Source organism: Puma concolor, chromosome E2, assembly GCF_028749965.1.
Source record: "Puma concolor isolate L17-30 chromosome E2, mPumCon1.1.hap2, whole genome shotgun sequence".
Taxonomy (NCBI): domain Eukaryota; kingdom Metazoa; phylum Chordata; class Mammalia; order Carnivora; family Felidae; genus Puma; species Puma concolor.
In genome coordinates this window covers 5493977-5513332 of record NC_141681.1, presented here as the reverse complement: position 1 = coordinate 5513332, position 19356 = coordinate 5493977, and the positions used below count along the sequence as shown (strand labels likewise).

The following is a 19356-nucleotide window of genomic DNA, read 5'->3' as shown; positions in this document are numbered from 1 at the left end:
GGTGAATATAGATCGGTAGGTATGGGGATAAGTATATACACAGATAAATGGATACAGATGATGGGCAGACAGAGACAGATACAGATAGACAAAGATAAGGGAGCGATTGAGAGAGATGGATAGAAACAAACCAGATTGATTGATTGATTGATTGATGATAGAAAGCAAGCAGGATTCCTTTAGGGAGGTCCTTAACAAAAGAGAAGAAAGGTGGTAATATTTAATAAGTGCCTCCTACGTGGGGTGCCTGGGTGGCTCACTCGGTTAAGTGTCTGACTTCAGCTCAGGTCATGATCTCACGGTTCATGGGTTCGAGCCCAGCGTCGGGCTCTGTGCTGACAGCTCAGAGCCTGGAGCCTGCTTCCGATTCTGTGTCTCCCTCTCTCTGCCCCTCCCCCACTCACACTCTGTCTCTCTCTCTCTCTCTCTCTCTCAAAAATAATAAATGAGGGGCGCCTGGGTGGCGCAGTCGGTTAAGCGACCGACTTCAGCCAGGTCACGATCTCGCGGTCTGGGAGTTCGAGCCCCGCGTCAGGCTCTGGGCTGATGGCTCAGAGCCTGGAGCCTGTTTCCGATTCTGTGTCTCCCTCTCTCTCTGCCCCTCCCCCATTCATGTTCTGTCTCTCTCTCTCTGTCCCAAAAATAAATAAACGTTGAAAAAAAAAAATAATAATAAATGAACATTTTTAAAAATGTAATTAACTGCCTGCTACAGACCAGATAATTTACATATGTAGGTAGGTAGGTATTTACATTTGTAAGAATGTAGGTAGGTATACACCTATTATACATATGTAATTTATATGGAACATCATTATACATTACGTATATCATATAATTCATGGAATGTTGGAATAGACCTTGTCTCCACTGTACAATGGTAAGAGGGGGCTCACGAGTTAAAACTATCTCATGCTAGGTCTTGCCTAGTGAGCCGCGTGCGTGACTCCAGCACGGGCGCTTTTCCACTCTACCCTGAGACAGCACCACCCACCTGTCACCCGGAAGAAACCACCGAGGCTGTACCCTCACACACAGTACATGAAATTGATGGTGACGAGACAATCTGGCAGGACAGGGTGAGTGAAGCTGAAGAAAACCGAACCTGTAAGTCACAGTCTTCCTGAAATGTCTCCTTCCTCCCCGGGCATCTGTCTCCAGGAAATTGCTAGTTTGGGTAAATAAATAGGAAAGCGATTCCTTGGCAGCCAATCATGGAGACGCTAATTCGGAAAATTGCCACAAATGAGCATGAGAAACGTAAACTGACACTTCAAACCCAAAGCAAAACACTTCAAGACGGATCGCGAACACCCCTGATCATACGTACCATTGTTCTCCATAAAAGCGATTTTCTGTTCTTTTGGAAACAGCCTCGCAAGAGACCTTCCCCTGCTTTTGTGCACAAGACAAAGGATCCAGGGATGCTCCCCAGGGCACACTCCAGAGATCCCAGCAAAACTTGCTTTTCACACGGGAATCCAAGCCGGGAGCACTGGTACCTGGACGAAGGCGTTTCTAAATTAAACTTGCCAGAACTACACGCCCCTCTCCAAAACAGGGCCCCACTTTTGCTCCTCAGCAAGCAAGATCCTGAAAACCCTGCCCTGCCCCCTCCCTGGGCCAGCCGGGCCGCGTCTTCCCTCCGGAGGGTTACTGGTACCTTGAATGCTTGTCCTGTACAAAAGGGGTATTTGGAACCTGCAGAAATTCCCCACTATCCTTCTGGAGATATGTCCCCAAGAAAAATGGGTTCGATGTTCCAATGTTACAATTGTCACATTGGTAGGGTGGTTCAGCAAATATGTCCTCCTGCTTCCCCTTCCCAAAGGATGGAATGATGTGCAATTTCACAGCAAGCACCACCCCTTTCCCCTTTGCTCCCCCGTCTTCTCTGAGGCCAGCAGCTGCTGAACTTTCATCCTGTAAGAACATCTTCACGATTGAACGATGTCTCTCTACGACCTCTGCAAATCCTGCCATCCCAATGCACCCGTCCTACCAAGGGCAACTACAGTTTTAAACTGTATAATTTTAAATCGATAATTTTTGCTTAAATTCATGTATTTTCCAAGAAAACTGCATATTCTTACCATGAATGAAAAGCCAGTATCCCTTGGGATGCACTAAAGTAACAATCAAAGTCAACAGCAAAATGGCAGAACGAGAGGTTCCTGTCCTTATATGTCTCCCCATCCACCCGCGCCCAACCCCGCCATAGAAACACCAATTTTAACCTCCATTCACAGATGAGAACATGTTTTGGGGAGCCCAGAAATATGCCTGGAATGTTCCAGCATTTCAGTGGTGCAAAAAAAAAAAAAAAAAAACAACAACAGAGGAGAGATGCATTGAAGAGATAAGAGTGTCACTTTACCCCTCCCCCAAGGCAGCCCAGCTCAGGGCTGAGACCTCCAAATCCACATTTCTTCTCTGCCCCCAAAACATTGCTTCCCAGCTTTGCGGGACACTGACACTCATGTCTTGTCCTGCCAAGAACACCGAGGGGATCAGCACAGCTGAAGGGTCTGGGGACAGCTAGCAGCAGAGAAAAGGGGGCGGGTGGGGTGGGAAGTTTACAGCACCGACGGATCTTAACAACTGGCCACCGGTCCAACTGCCTGGCCCACAGTCTCCATCAACAGTGCTGCTCACAGACAGAGGGAGGGCCCTCCAAAAACTAAAACTGGAACTTATATGTTATCCAGCAACCCCACTTCTGGGTACTTACCCAAAGAAACTGAAACCAGGATCTTGGAGAGATCACTGGGCTCCCATGTTCATTGCCACAGTGTTGACAAATAGCCAAGGTCAGGGGCGCCTGGGTGGCTCAGTCTGTTGAGCAACCGACTTCGTTTCAGGTCATCATCTCACGGTTCATGGGGTCAAGCCCCGCGTCAGGCTCTGTGCTGACAGCTTGGAGCCTGGAGGCTGCTTCGGATTCTGTGTCTCCCTCTTTCTCTGCGCCTCTCATGCTCTGTGTCTCTCTGTCTCTCAATAGTAAATACGTGGTTTTAAAAAAATGTATAAAAAACGTGCCAAGGGGTGCCTGGGTGGCTCGGTCAGTTAAGCGTCTGACTTCAGCTCAGGTCATGATCTCATGGTTCATGAGTTCAAGCCCCACATCAGGCTCTGTACTGACATGACAGCTCAGAGCCTGGAGCCTGCTTCGGATTCTGTGTGTGTGTGTCTCTCTCTCTCTCTCTCTTTTATAGTAATAAAATAAATGCAATGAAAACCAAGAAGATAATTACCTGTTAGCTAGACATTATGTGCACTGAAGGTCTGGGCAGGATACTCCCCTGTGTGAAAAGGAGAGATGACCTAACTTTAGCCGGGACTCAGACTCAGTTACACCCCACAGGGATCCTGCACCTTTCGCCAGCAAAGTGAAATGAGGGAGGACTGAAAAACTGCCTCCCAGGTGAGTCTCACTTGTGCAGACCACGCCCTCGAACCATCCAGAATCACCTCCATACATTTTGATAGAAAGGAAACAAGCAAAACTGCCTGAATAGAAGGGAGCGTCTCAGATCCAGTAACTGAAGGCGACGTGTCCTCCTCTTTCTAGAACCCTGGCTCTTGAGTGGTGGCACCGAACGGCACAGCGGCACCTTGTCGGAGTGGTTTTGTTTTCCTTCCCCGCCCCCCCTACCCCCCACTTTATATGCTGGGAGGAAGGCGTCCACGGGCAGGGGCGGGGCAAGTGGAGGAGGCGAGTTCCCGGAGCGGGTTGAGGGGTCCAGGGCCCAGCGCCCCACGGGAGGCCGACACCTGTTCTGGAGGCAGACAGGGCTGGAATGATGCCCGGGCGGGTACTTACGTGACGGTAGGACACAGGTGATGATAGTCTCTATTGTCCCTGTAGAACAGAATGCAAGGTTATCCTCTGAGGTTGAAGGAAGGAAACCCTGGGCTGGGAGAGACCGGGGAGCTTTGGAGCGTCCACGCAAGGCCGGGGGCTGGCGCGCCCAGGCCCCCGGTGGACGCGGCGGCACAGGCGGCCCCGGGGCAGGGGGTGCTCCCGCGCAGCCGCATGGGACAACCGGACAGCCGGGGAGAAAAGCAGAGCAGGCGAACAGCAGCTCAGACCAGCGTTGGGCCTATGGCGCCGAAGCAGGTGCAGACAGGGAGAAGGTGAGTGGCAGGTTCTCCAGGGGCCTGCGGGGACCCCTCCGTCTCTGCTTACAGGGCACACGCAGCGTCTCACTGCCCGGTGACCACCCTCGTGCAGGGACACCTCCCCCGATGCAAGGCCCCGGGGAAGGAGGGGCGCGGGGCCAGCCCGGCTGGAACCAGGGACCCAGTAGGAAAGTGCCACATTGGCTCACGTAAAACCAAACCGTCCTGAGAAGGGGGAAAGGGAATGACTTCAGTTAGGCAATTCATCTACACAGATCTTTTTTTTTTTTTTAAATCAAGGTTTAAACAGAGGATTGTTCAAAGCTGCATTTTTAAAGGTTAACTACTTGTGCCTTACACATAATTCAATAGTTTTGCTAATGGAACAGTATTCAGTTATGTTCAGTATATCAACCTCACAGAGTAAGTGTATCAGCCACGACTATAAATCAGGGAAATTTTTGTGTAAAGCAGCTCCTTAAAAGACCTTGGTCTCTGGGTCACCTGGGGGGCCCAGTTGGTTGGGTGTCTGACTTTGGCTCAGGTCGTGATCTCACAGTTCATGGGTTCAAGTCCCGCATCAGGCTCTGTGCTGACCTATCAGAGCCTGGAGCCTGCTTCAGATTCTGTGTCTCCCTCTCTTTCTGCCCCTTCCCAGCTTGTGTGCGCTCTCTCTCTCTCTCTCTCTCTCTCTCTCTCTAAGAAATATTTTTTAAAAATTTATTTAAAAAATTAAAGTGGTCTTTTATAAAAGACCTTGGTCTCCACACAAAAAAAGTATGCTGTCTTTCTGCTTAAGTGCAAAAAAAAAAAAAAAAAAAAAAAAAGGCTCCCTTAGATGGTGTCAAGTTTGCTTGCTGTTTATGTAAAAGAACTTTTGAATCAGAATGAAAAGGACTCAAGTCTCCTGCCAGGAACACACACACACACACACACACACCCCAAAACTGTAGGTCCTCATGCTAATTCCCATTCTGTGTTGTTCACAGCCATAAGCCAAATCTGGCTACAAATCCAGAGTGTGGGTATCCAGGCTTCTGTGCAGAGTGGGGGAGCCCCAATAATTGGGGCAAGAAGCAAGAAGGCCTGAAATCCTACCCAGCCTTGGCTGCTCTCCAGCTAAATTATCCCAGAGCTTTATGTAGACACTTTATAAAATACGGTGTGGGTTGCAGATTTCACGTGGTGTAACTTTACCAGCTGCTTTGGGTTGAATTGGGTCCCCCGCCCCTTCCAGAAAAAAAGACATGTTGAAATCCTAACCCCTAATACCTCAGAATGTAACTTATTTGGAAACAGGGTCTCTGCAGGGGTAATTAGGCATAATGAGGTCATACTGGAACAGGCCGGGTCCCCAATCCAGCATGACTGGTGACCTTCTAAGGAGAGGACACATCCAGGGAGGAGCCCATGTGAAGAGACGGAGGCAGAGATGGGCAGGTGCATCTATGAGCCAAGGGCCACCAAGCATTGCCAGCAACCACCAGAAGCTGGGAGAGAGGCACCAACACCTTGCCACCCTGCTTTCAGACTCCTGGTCTCCAGAGCTGTGGGAATATAAATGTCTGTTGTTTTAAGCCACCCAGTGGGTGATACTTTGTTCCAGCAGGCCCAGGAAACCTATCCAATGTCAATGGATAGGCCAATGTCAATATATCCAGAGGAATAGTCTCAAGGAATGCCCCAACTGAAAATAAATTCATACTTGAAGACAGAGTCAACAGAATTCTAGGCAACGTCCATAGATCCTTCTAAAGCGACTAGTTCTCACCTGAGGGCAACTCCCCCCAACCCCTGGAGACAGTGGGCAGTCTAGAGTATCTAGAAGTGGAAGCATCTAGTAGGCAGAAGTCAGAGAAGCTGTTCGGCATCCTACAATGTACAGGGCACGCCGCACCCCCACCCACCCACCCACAGCTATGGAGAATTATGACCCAAAATGCCAAAGGTGCCACTGTTGTGCAACATTGCTTCTAAACTCGGGCAACTCAGAGAATTCTAGAATGATAGAAACAGGAGAAGGTAGAGTCAGAAAGCCCTGGGATCACGTCTTGTCTCTTCCTAATGTGACCACCCGGTTTAAGAGCCTTAGCCTCTCCAGTCCATTTTCTCAAAATTGGAAAATGGTTGTAATCATATCACAGGGTTCTTCTGAGGATTAGGTTAGAACACAGAGAGGTGTTTATTTTAAGTAATCAGATAAAGTACCAACCACATAGCAGTTAACAACAACCAAATACAGAGGTTTGCCCCTTTGTCATGGGAAAGAAGGTCTGGGGTGGGGTGGAAACGGAGGTGGTGGGCAGAGGCGAGGAGACACGAGTGGGTGAAGTCAGGGGGCAGAGCTGGTGAAGAGAGCTGAGTCTTACCCTCCCCATGGCCAGCTCCCCACCCCAGGTTTTTTACAGATGCTGGCGGGGGGGGGGGGGGGGCGTCCCCTACAGCCTTCTCTGCAGCTAAAATCAAGCTGCAGCTGAGCCCCACAGTCCTTAAATTAGCTACCCAGTGTGAACAGTTGCTGGAACATGACAGGCCTTCAGTCCCAGGACTCACCTACCCCCTTGTTAATGAGGTCCAATCCCAAGACCACCTGTGAGGCTGGAACTCAAGGTCCCAACTCAGCAGCAGCCCCCTCCTTAAACACCCAAATCCAGCCTCTGAACCCCGCCGCTGCCCCCACCTCGGCCACTCAACAGCATGGGCCATCATGTTGAATGAAAGGAGCCGGGCGCTAGGAGAGCTTCCGTCTGGTTCCACTCACACGACGTGGAAACACAGGAGACAAACGATTGTGCCCCTCGTGGGTGGGTGGGCTGGGGGGTGATAGCAAAGGGGCTGAGGTGAGGGGCTTCCTGGAGGCCGGTCATGTTTCCTGCCCTGGAGCTGGTTAACAGGTTAACTTGGTGAAAAGTCACTTGGGATTTCTGCACCATCCGGAACGTACGTTATGCTGCAAAGTCAAAAACAACCTGCCCAAATGCCCAAATGTGCCAAATGTTCAGCACCTCCACTCGACCCTCCTGGGGAGAAGGAGGAACGCTGGGGTCTAGGGTGTGACCAGGCCTACAGCTGGGCATTGTGTGCATGGTGGACGTGCCTCTCACACCCGGGGCCTCATTTTTCCGGCTCCAATGACCCGACCCCCTTCTCCCTACTCGGGGGTTGCAGGGTTTTGTTGGAGGGCAGGCGGTGGCACAGTCCTGGGCTTGGGACCTCGCAGGCGCCCAGTAAGTGCGTCCCAACAGGCCAAACAAAACAGCATGGCCTTTAACGACAGCCTGGGAAAAGGCCAAGATCACCAACCCCTCCCGCGGTCCCCAGGACCGGGCCTGCCCCCTTTTCTCCTCCCGGGCTCAGTGCGGGGCGGGGCCTCCAGGGGCGGGGCCTCGCTCGGAACGGAAACGCGAGAACGCAGACCCTCCCTTCCGGCCCGTGCCGCGAACTACGATTCCCACAAGGCCTCGCGGTCCCGCGGCCTGCCTCCGTCTCGCGAGAGGAGGCCGCAGGGGGCGGGGCGTGTGCGCGGACAAACGGAAGTGCAGGTGACGGTTGAGACTTCGCCGCCAAGCTGGGAACCGGGGAGATGGCCGAGACTGACCCCAAGACCATGCAGGACCTCACCTCGGTGGTAAGGGACGCCTGCCGATCCCGAGGCCGCGGGAGCCCCGGACCGAAGCGCCCTCTCCGTGGCCGCGCGGGGCAGGGTTTCCAGAGGCTTCGCCGGCCGAGGCCCCCAGGCCCGGCCTCCCCTCCCTTAGTCGCGCTCGCCTGTCCCTGAGCCGTCCCCCCCGCCCCGGACGACCCCCAGTCCCCGCACCCCCCGCTCTCCCCGCGCTCCCCCTCACGCCCCGAGGCCTCCACGCCGCCCAAACGAGAGGAAGGCCCGGCGAACTGTGACTCGCAGCGGCCGCGACGGGAAAGGGCCCACTGGACGGGCGGGGAAACCGAAACCCGGAGAGGGACAGGTCCCGGCCGGACGGGCACCGGGCCCACCCCCTCCCGTGCTGACCCCGAGCAGGCGTCTCGGGGCAAGTGCGAGGTGCCGTGTGTCACTGTTTCGTAGGTGGAGACGCTCCTACAACAGATGCAAGATAAATTTCAGACCATGTCCGACCAGATCATTGGCAGAAATATCCTTTGTACGCGTGGTTAGCCTCGCCTGGGTCCGGGCGGCGGTGTTGACAAACGTGAGGTTTTGCGGGACAGCCTCAGGCGGTCGTTCACCACCTTTTTACCTTTCCTTTTTTTTTTTGGTAGTGATTTTGGATGTAGTCTTAGGTACTGTGCCAAGGGCTGGGGATACAGCTGAGCTGGACCCCTGGCCGCTGGGGACTTCCATTCTACCAGCAGTGTAGACTGCTGAAGTGACAATGTTCCCTTTAGTTAGCCCATGCAGACCGCGGAAGCTTCGGAAGGTTGCAAGAACTTGCCCAGGTCCCAGAGCTAGTAAAGGGCAGGGCTGGGATGTGACCGTGGCCCCCAGACCCCTGCACTCTTGGCCAGCAGAAGTCGGTACTCAAAGGAAGTTGGAAAAGGCAGTTCCGCTGAGACAGCTGTGCGGGGGGCCGAAGTCTCCAGGGGCCCTGGAGGGGAAGGGTGAGGAGTGAGGGGTGTTGGTTGTGTGTGGCCTTTAACTTCACCACTTGATGACATGAGCAGTCGCATTGACGACCTGGAGAAAAACATTGCAGACCTCATGACACAGGCTGGCGTGGAAGAACTGGAAGGCGAAAGCAAGATCCCAGCCACGCCAAAGAGTTGAAGGTGAGGGAAGGGACAGCCTCGGGATGGCGCGTGTGCGTCGCGGTGACTTCCGTGCGGTCAGACTTTCTGCCAGTCACTTCCCAGCCGTGATCCTCGCAAGGGTCTCTTGTACCGGCCCCTCCGCGGGCTCCGAGCTTGCAGATTTTTCATGCCGAATTCGTTAGCAGGAGTTTATTTTCCCGGTGTTTATTAATGAGACCTGCATCCGTATTAGTTAAGGTAATTGGTTAACATTAATTAGGTAGTCACTGAGTTTATATCATGGCAGCCAGAACCCAAGAAATGCGTTTCGTTGGCCTGAGAATTCTTACCACTGGCAGATTTTTCTTCTTCTTCTTTTTTTTTTTATTTCTTTTTTTTTGATAACCCAGACCCCACATTGCGGCCTTCATAAATGCTTTGAATTCCTGCACTAGATAAATGCCAGGACGGCAGTTGATTGTGATTTCAATGAACTAGATGAGGCCACGTTAAGCCTTCACCCTAGAGTTGATTTAAATTCCCACCACGTAGTTCCAGATACCCGAGAAAAGACGAATAATTTGATTTAAATTCCCACTACGTAGTTCCAGATATCCGACAAAAGACTGATAATTGAAAGTAGCCATGTAGCGGGGCGCCTGGGTGGCGCAGTCGGTTAAGCGTCCGACTTCAGCCAGGTCACGATCTCGCGGTCCGTGAGTTGGAGCCCCGCGTCGGGCTCTGGGCTGACGGCTCGGAGCCTGGAGCCTTTTTCCGATTCTGTGTCTCCCTCTCTCTCTGCCCCTCCCCCGTTCATGCTCTGTCTCTCTCTGTCCCAAAAAATAAAATAAGAAACGTTGAAAAAAAAAATTTTTTAATAAAAAAAAAAAGAAAGTAGCCATGTAGCAAGGCCGCAAGATGCACTTGGCCTCCAGTTTCCCCGTAGTGACTTTCTCGTTTTAAGGCTTTCCGTGAGGATGATAGCTACCTCATCGCAACCCAGAAGTAGTTTTGAAACTCCCTTTTCTCTCATCCCATTTTCAGCCCATTTAATTCAGTGAATTTTCATTTTCATCCCGTTTAACTCAGTGAATTAAAAACTCACTGTAAAAATAAAGTTTCCGGAGAATCTTCGGTAACTATGGTGCCAAGCAGAGTACACAGCCGAAGGCACCAAATTCCTTTTGTCTTCTTAAGTGTGCTGGGCATGTCCCGGCTGGACCAAATCCTAAGTAGCCGTAAAATACAGGTTGCTTTGAAGTCCAAGAAAATAGAGACTTGGGAGGTAAAAGACCTGGAAATTTGCTGTTACTCTGACCGATTGGGTTGATCCGCTGTGTGAGTGAGGCACACAGTTCCGTGTGGCTTGTCCTCTCTTTATTCCTGTGTAGGGGCGTCCTGGGAAATGCCCTGCCAGTCGTAGAAGCTTCTGGGCCTCCTACGGCGGGGCAGTCCAAAGTCCCGCCACAGTGAGTGAGAACATCCTCCCGAGAACTGCAGTGACAGGAGGTGAAGTGAACTTGGAGACTCTAGTGATGGGGATAACAGCAAGAGAAGCTGGGATGCATTCAGAAGTTTTTAAGTAACGATTTCCAATCGATCTGTTGTGTCTTTGTTGGGGCATCTGCAGAGAAACTTAAGTTTAGCTCCCTAGAGGGTTCTCAAAGGGTTTATAGTTGCTAATTGTATGTATCATTCTTGTCCTTCTCTGAACATAACATGTCGATGGTTTTTTCTCTCCCAACAGGTTGCTAATTCACCCTGAGACCCGGAACACCGTTTTTACAAGCGAAGAGAAGACCGAATGGCTTTCTGAAGCAACTACTATGCGTAGACAGGTTTTCTGTTAGAAAGTGTGCGTTCTTACCACATACTACATAGTTAGTTCATAGAGTGATTTCCCCCCAGTTTCTTGAACATGGTAACGTCACATCTTGGACCTTGGTCAGTCGTGCTGTTAAATATTAAACACTAAAACTTTGGCGGTTCCTGCATAAAATTGTCAAGTTTTTTAGTGTATATTTGTGAACTCATCGTTTTCTATCATTCCTTTTGTAGTAGTTGCTGTTTGATGAAAGTTGCTGTGTAAATTTTTATTAGATATATGGTAGGTCCTTCAGTTCCAATCAGATTTTGTGAAGGAAGACGTTTGGCAAGTTGACGACTCTCTGATTCTCAGCACAGAGTGACTGTTGAGCCGACACCAAATAGCACGTCGGTGATACTTTTCAAGTGGTTCAGAACGTTTAAAAATTGTTCGTTCAGAAATCTCTGGCGCTGCCCTGTTGCCAAAATTCAAAGTTGAACCGCAATTTGATGTCTTAAGGCTCTGAGGTTCAGACGCCAGAGTAATGAGGAATGGCCACTCCCGCTTCTGTGTGTTAGAATTCTCAAATCTGGAAAATGACAGAACTGCCTCATGTAGTGAGGCGTTCATTAGTTAGAGTTTTGCATGAGATTTGAACACTTGAGTAGGCCCCTGTGCTGTTCGTCTACGATAGTCCTCGTTGAAAATCTGGCAGGATTTCACGACCCAGCTCGCCGTCTTGTCTTGGAGCTACTGACCAGGAGAAGGAACAGAACCGGAGAGCAGATCATGCTAAGTTCGTGCCATAGCCTGGCTACAAAATGGTAAATGACTTGTCACAGGCTCAAGTTTTTAAGATACACTGTTTCTTTAAACGATTTCTTACCTAAATTCTTACAGAGTAATGGTTTTATTATTGACCTTACGAGACAGGGGTAGTAACTCCTACCAGTCAAAAAGGCAGTGCCCGGAGCGCTAAGCCTAGAGGCCGGCCCTGACCGTGCACGAGATCCCTGTGATTGTCACAGCAAACGTGACTCCGTCTACAAAAAAAATGGGAAAAGTTGAGGGATGGTCTAGTGCTTCTTAGAAACCCTGAATGAAGTGTGAGTTTTTTTTAAAGTTTCCTATATCACCAGTCGTGTTTGTATTGCAAATATATAATATTATTGAGAAATAACTTGTCGTATTTATAAATAACGTAGGTAACACAAAGGAGTAAGTTTCCTCTGAGCTGAGTGAATGACCCACTGTTACTGCCCTGCCACAGAAACTCCTCTGATGGGCCGGTAGGCCACGCCGTGCACGGCTGAGCCGCGAGCCCCGGGGCTGCTGGCCTCCAGCTGACAGGAGCCCCGTGTGCACGAAGCTCGCGAGCCTGGTCAGTGGCGAGCGGAAGTGATGCGGCCGATTGCTGTCGGGACTTGGGTGGGAGTTGTCTTCCTTACGTGACAAAGATTTCAGAGGCAGGCTCCCCTGACCAGGAATACCCGCCATGAATAAAGGTGCCTGAAATCCTGCTGTCGGAGCTTCCTTTGTGTCACAAGTGATTTGTGTGGTTTTCTACGTTTTCAGATTATAGGTGTGCGCGCCGTGTCAGATGAGGGGCTAAAACCATCATCACAGGATTGCATACACGTAGCCCAAGGCCAAAGGGGAAAGGGAGGTGTGGGCAGGGCTGTTTCGTGTGAGAGGGCGAGCCACCTTCCCACTGCTGAGGGTGGCTGGTGCCTCCCACGCCCCGGACCCAGACCTTCCCCAAGCACATCCAGGGACGCTTGTCCTGGGCGAGGCACTGGGAAGGAAGGCTTTAGGTCGCTTGGGCTTAGAAAACTTGCCTCCTACTCCATTCGCTTCATGAAAATTCACGGGGCAAATTAGCATATTAAAGGCTCTGAGGTCCCACAGCAGAGACATGTGATTTAACTTTCTCACCTGCCAGTTTCCAGATTATTTGACCAAGGATCTTTTTTTTATACTTAGCACCTAATTAACGTTTGATTGAACTAGTGTGTGTAAAATACACATGGGGAGATGGCCGTTAAAGTAATCCAATAAATAGCTTTGGATTCAATTTATAACTGCCCGCATCCCCGAGCGCTCACTTGACCTGTTCTCCAGGCCTCCGGGCAAGACTTGACTTAGCCTGGTATCCAATAGCTTTGTGACCCCAGTGAGGCCTTCACTTCTGTGCAGGGGGATGGTTTTCCTCCGCGGTGAAGCCGGGAATGCGGCTGCCCGTGCAATTACATCACCCCGCGCTGGCTGCCCACCCCCTAGCAGGTCTCGGCCCTCCTGGCACAACCCGGGTCCACCCGCTGCCCCCTCCCGGGGCCGCCAGCCCCTCGTGTGCTGCAGCCACCGCTAGGTGCGCCCGTCCCGCGGGCGCGTGGCCGTGGAGGTCGTGGCGGGTGTTCGCGCGGAGCAGCACGGCCCGCCTCGGGACCAGCCGGGATCTCGGGGCGGGCAGGTCTGTGCCTCTCTCGCTCTCCCACCGGCCTTTGCCCGTTCGAAGACCGCGAGGAACCCACTTCGGACCCGGGAGTGTCAGGGGCTCGCGCCAAGCCAGACAGGCGGAAGTTTGACCCAAGGGCCTCGCCTCCCAGCACAGGGGGCCCATCCGCTTCCCCACCGGGCCTCTAGCTGGTCCTTTCCTTCAAGCCACAGGATTTTAAAGCACTTTGATCTCATCTGACCAATTTTGTTTTTCCAGCGTTTCATTTCCAGTAAAGTCCCATCATGTTTGACCTTCTCAGAATAAACCTCCAGTATTTGGGGTAATCAAAGGTTAATTTGTCTTTGTGAGTGGTTGGCATCCTAACGGCACTTTTATAACACTGTTGCTATGGGAACAGAGTCCTCTAAAGCATCCACTGAAAATGAACTTCTTTAAACATGCTGTTTGCACATTGAAGGTTCCCTGTAAGGATAATTATATTCCTTTTCTCTTTTTTTTTTTTTTTTTTTTTTTTTTTTGGTATTCTGCAGCTTATACATTTTAATTAGATTTAGGTGGAGGAATTAGCACCTTATGTCGTCAGATCTAACCCTGAACAGTAACTGGCGACAGTTAACCGTCCTAGCCGGCACCTGTTACAAGTGTTCCTAGAAGCCACCACCATGTGCTGGGCAAAGCATTTTATGTTACTTTGTCTTAATCCTCAGGACAACTTTGAGTGAGGTTTGTAATCCAGTCAGTCCTCTGTTTAAACAGAAGGAAGCCATCGTCAGGGGTCGGGGGGGGGGGGGGTCGCGTGGTGGAAAGCAGTGACCCGGGACTCTGCCCACAGCTGTCCCACGGCGGAGCCCACAGCTCACAGCTGTGTTTCGTCTGCCTCCGTAGGAGAGCCAGCATCTCCCAATACTGATGGCCGCACTCCCTGGGAATCGTCAACCCACTACCTCAGCGGATCTTGAAATTCAGTTTCAAGACAATGTTTTCAATGACACATGACCTAAATTCGATAATAAACATGTTGATGTGAATTTTGATTCAAGATTAAAACTTTTCGGGGCTCGGAGAAAACATGTGCTCCCAGACTAGCTTCTTTTTTGTTTCTTCCTGGGTCAGTGATTTGAGAGACAAGTCCAGTTGAGTGGAATGCTCCCCTTGACAGAGCCATGGGGAATACTAACTACTGCTTTTCTCGTCCGGTTCCTTTCTAACCCAATCATTTCTCATGCACAGATTTTACCCCTGAGACCCACCTTGGGGGAAGAGAGAGCCCCTCTCACAATGACGGATTTCCCTACCGTCTTCTCGGGACACTTTGTTAACAACAAGACAACAACAACGACAACCCAGATGAGTACAGAAGTCCTAAAAAGGTACCCATGCAGCCCTCCCCTGGAATCTTAGCCTACCAGTAATGTTAAGTGTCTGCTTTGAGCTGCAGCCTCTTTGGGAAAAAAAAAAAAAAAAAAAAAACTTTTCAGTAAATGGAAATGGGGGTGGGGGGACGTGAGTCACCGCCCGGACACAAAAATCAGAGGGCCCGTGACAACATGACACCATCGGCCCCACAAATCACTTTGGAAATAGGAAGGGAGCTGGTTTCTACACGTCAGGCTGACTCTTACAAAGGAATCAATTCGAATGTTTGCCTCTCCTACGCTGAGGCTTTCACCAAGAGAGGCACCTGGAAGTTCCTCAGACACCTGCCTAGGGTTAGATTTGTATCTAATAGATAGAGAGCCTCTGCTTCCTTGGGCCCCTGGCTACCGCGGGTGAAATGTGATGCTTTGTCGCTCTCTCCTTGAGCAAAGCCAAAGCACGTTTATATAGCACATTTGTAAATGTCTCAGGGATGCTACCCTGCTTGGTGGTGGTAATCTGTGCTCTATGTCCATAGCTCCCTATTTGGTGGGTCCATTTTGACCAGTTATTCATATTGGACAGGGGGACATGTCTGCCTTCTAAAGAGAAACAGTACTGTTGCCCAGGAAGAATTGCCCGAATTTAGGATCGAGCTCTTTGGACACGCTTAGCTGCCAATAACAGCACTGCCTTGTCAGCCAAAGGGGGTGGGATCGCTTCCCAAGGTGACAAGTACGAGGGAAGGGTAGCTCCGGGAAGAGTGAAGTCCACACCTCCACGATGCGCTCAGGGACCCGGATATGGACCACCTTGGTGCATCCCACAGAAAGAGAACACCTCTCTCCCTCCACGTCTTTTTAAGGTTGAGGAGAATGTTTCCCCAAAGGCGTTCCTACCTCGCGGCCCATCCCTAGATGCCTGTGCCTGAAACAATCCCCGACAAGGCGACGGGCCCTGCGTGACAGCTGTGCAACTCTCGGTTTTCGGTCACCACCTGGGGGCTGGGGGTGCTACTGGCAACAGGTAGAGACCAGGATGCGGCTGAACATCCTACGTGCACAGGACGGCCCTCGCCACAGAGAATTAGCCGGCTCCACGTGTCCACAATGCCAAGGCGGAGAAACCCCAGCTCAACCCGTTCTTGGTTCAACCTGCGCCTGGTATGGGGCCCCTGCTAACGGCTCCTGGATGCTCCTAGGAGACAAGACAAGGAACAAAACCAGGATTCTGGTGGACACCCCACAGTGCGTTACCTCTTACAGATGCAGCTTCCGGATTATATATTGTAACACCTGGAACGGTTAAATGAGGAATTAGCTGGCTCTCAGCCTTGGCTGCACATGACAGTCTCCCGGGGAGCATGTCAAAACCCCATGAGCAGGCAGCACCCAACTCCACCGTGTCAGAATCCCTGCAGCCGGCCCGGACAGCAGGGTCTGTTCCAAGCTCACATTCTAGAAGGTCTGTCTAGTGGTGCTCATGGGGCGACGGCATTCACCGCGCAAATCAGATGGGATTCCGCCAACCTTCTGTCTACCCAGCTGACACTCCCCACTCGGGAGTCAAGACGGCACCTGTTACCTGGCGTTCAGTGCCAGTCACGTGTCGCTGCTGCTTCGACGGCTGGATGGTGCCACCCCGTCAGGAGGATTTCTGATTCCCTGACGGCTGATGTCTTGCTTCCCATTCACCTTCGTCAGGCGTCTGATGGCTGGGCGCTCTGCCAGGTGCTTTCCCAGCCTCAGAGACGGCCGCAGAACCCTGGGAGGCTGTTGACATTATCAGCAGTTTTCAGAGGGGGTCCTTCTCCCTCGAATCGGCCCTCGAATAATCCCTCCCTACACCAGTGCTGTCATTTCATTATCCCTTACCTTTTATGGGTCCTGAGAAATTGTCATCAAAACGCAGCGCGCGTTTCCAGAAAGAAACTTTAAATATTAAATACTTTAAAACGGAAGGCGTGTTATGCAGACGAAAACCCAGTTAATTTTGATGGGCTGTGGATAATCATCAGAAGAGTCATTTCCGGGAATTAAAATATTATGGTTGTTTCTTTTAATGATACTCTCTCTCTCTCGGAAATGTAAGAGAACCACTTAGCTGATGCTGCTCCAAAATCCTGTCGAGGTCAAGGATGGGCCCAAATTCTTCGTGGACCAGCAGCCTGGGACTGGCCTGGTGTACAGATCACAAAGCTGGAAGTGGTACAAAACGGTGTCCTACAAAGAAATCAGTCTCTGATGTGTACCCAACCTGTGTTCACTGGGCCCATATTAAGCATCTTAAAGAGACAGACTCTTTTGAAACCAGCTGTCAAAATCAAGCTGCCTTGCTAACAGAATTCCAAAAAGGTTTCTGATTGCCACAGGTCTGCACTGGGGGCTGTGAGCCCTCATCGCTGGAGCCAGACCTTCTAGAATCCTTTTTCTGAGAGGTTGATTACATGAAACATACATCTTGCCGGCATCATCAAAAGGAAACGCAGTTAAGATTCTTTTAGTGGGTCAATCTCATTTTCTCATGGCAGACAAGGCTTAACAAGGATCTGTGACCCAACTTTGTCTTCCTCACAATGGAGAGCAGACCCCGTACGACCCCTCTGGCACAGCTGAGCCAGTATTTCTGGAATCACTGACTGAGAAAATTTCCCTCACCGTGAACCCTGCCAGAAATTTCTTGGGCTTATTCAAGCTTATCTGTATTCCAGGACGATCCTGGAAAAAATTCACCAGTAATGCTTTGACAAGTTACTGTTTGGTAAGTTCAGAACTTACAGGGTCTCTTTTGTACTAAGTAATGTAATAAACTGGGCAAGAATTCTTTGAAACTAAATTGATGGGGTAGATTATCTGCTTTATGCCACATTTAACACTGTTGAAATGTTAAGCGTTTTCTTCCTGGGGAACTAACGACTGGTCTCTTCTGGATTGTATAACTTCTTGAGATGGCTCTCTAGTTGGTCTTGGTTCTGAAAGGTTTGCAATGGCATCTGTTCTGGTCACTTAGAGCGCTGACAATAGTCATTCTTCTGCATTATACTGATAACTCCTTTTCCATAGTTGGTTCTGAGAATGGGTGTTTGTTCTGCCTGGGCTTTAAACAAAACACACAGCCGGAGAATACGTCTTCCTCAGAGACAGGTTCCTGTCTATGGCCCCGCTTCTTAAAAGGGGGCCCCCAGGCCAGTAGCATCAGCATTCCCAGGAAACTTGTTAGAGATGCAGGTTCCCAGGCCCCGCCCAGTCCCACTCAATCAGAGACCCTGGGGGTGGAGTCAGGTGGCCAGAGATTTAACACACCCTCCAAGGGGTTCTGATCTCACTCCAGCGTGAGCACCTGAGCATTAGGGTGTCAACCTCGTTCCTGTCGTCCCATAGCTTTGGGCATCAGACTAATCAACACAAGAGCCCCCCACCCCACCCCGCCATCCCCGGGGCGGCGGGGGGGGGGGGGGGGGGCTGATCAACAGGCGCATTCTGGCCTCCTCTTTTGTAAACCCTGATCCAGTATAGACAGGGCATGGGCTGGGGGTTCCACGTTGTTCATCAATACCCCAGTTTATTGTTTTTATATGTTATTTCCTACACACAGAGGAGGACCGCACGGCAGATAATCCCATGCTGAGTCACTCAAGCTTCAGCAGTGGGTCCTAAGGTAATTTACAAGGAATTGATTCTTAATTACCCAGAACAGGCTAGCGTGACCTTTCCAGCCCAGTGAAAAGAGGTGTGGGCCCTCCAGCCCAAGGAGCTGAGCCTGAACAGCCTTCACACCATGAAGACCTGAATCACTTCAAATCAATTTGCTTCTTATTAAAATGTACTTCAATAAAAAATCATTTCAACTCTTAAGCCACAAAAGGATATCCAATCATTTAAAGCTTCCTGAGCATTTCAGCTGATTAAAAAGGTTTTAAAGAGCACGGTAAATATTTTACTAGCAGGAGAAGTTATTCCATAAGGAGATTATTTATTAAAAACCAATAACTTATTAGTCGTTTATCTTTATTTTCGTGAACGTGCACACTCGATCCCGGCACAGCTTCTGTTTTCCGAAGCAGGTTAGCCTGTGAGTTGATGATTTTATAACATGTAGATGTGTTGAAATAGCATTTAACTTGAGAAAGTAACAAGATTTTACTCCTAACAAGTGAGAGATCTGTGAAATTACATTTTAAAAGAACTTTTGGAGGGTTTTAAGGATAGTTTCAGGCACTTAAAAAGAAATCACATTTGCCGTTTTGAAAAACAGATCAAATTTCTCATTTATCTTTTGAGTTATGTTTCCTAAAGAAAGTCACTAACGCAGGACTGACTTTTTTTTTTTTCTTATGGGTAGAAAGGAAAGCATTTTAATACTTGAGCCCAAAATGAAGGCACTGAGTTCAGTATTTATGGTCCAATCTTTTATTTCGATAATAAAAGGAATTAGAATCCCTTCAGTTGCAGTGACTCAAATGGCTTAAACAGTAGGGATATTTAATGACCCCATAAAATGAGAAGGTCAAGAGGCTCTGGGGACGCTTTGCGAGTCAGTTCCGCTCTGTCCTGACTCCAGGCTGACTGCACGGTGCCCCTGCAGGCTCTCCCTCACCCGGACACAAACCCCCAAGCGTTACCCCAACACCACCCACCCCAAGCTTTTTCTGTCCGTCCACCTCTGTTAAGTTACGTGGGTTAAGTTGTGTGCCCCCAGCAGATACGTCCAAGTCCTAACCCCTGGTAGCCGTGAAAGTGATCTTATGTGGAAAGTCTCTGCAGGTGTCATCAGGTTCGGGCGAGGTCATGCCAGATCTCCATGGGCCCAAATCCAGTGACTGGGGTCCTTTTAAGAAGAGAAGAGACACAGAGACCGACACGGGGTGAGCACCGCGTGACAACAGAGG

At 50.3% G+C, this 19356-nt stretch overlaps 1 protein-coding gene across 1 annotated transcript; it reads left to right on the top strand.

Annotated features, from left to right (window-relative positions):
- The first annotated feature begins 7623 nt into the window (after window positions 1-7623).
- On the top strand, window positions 7624-12173 carry HSBP1 (heat shock factor binding protein 1). The gene is made up of 4 exons (XM_086688814.1): window positions 7624-7750; window positions 8186-8252; window positions 8766-8886; window positions 10595-12173. Exons 1-3 carry the CDS (start codon window positions 7706-7708, stop codon window positions 8882-8884), a joined length of 231 nt encoding a protein of 76 aa, XP_086544940.1. The 5' UTR covers window positions 7624-7705; the 3' UTR covers window positions 8885-8886; window positions 10595-12173.
- Window positions 12174-19356: the final 7183 nt, after the last annotated feature.

Coding starts and splice junctions, on each gene's coding strand:
- HSBP1 (XM_086688814.1), top strand. CDS start 7,706: ATGGCCGAGACTGACCCCAAGACCATGCAGGACCTCACCTCGGTG. Junction 7,751..8,185: donor TGCAGGACCTCACCTCGGTG/GTAAGGGACGCC, acceptor ACTGTTTCGTAG/GTGGAGACGCTCCTACAACA. Junction 8,253..8,765: donor CGACCAGATCATTGGCAGAA/ATATCCTTTGTA, acceptor TAACTTCACCAC/TTGATGACATGAGCAGTCGC.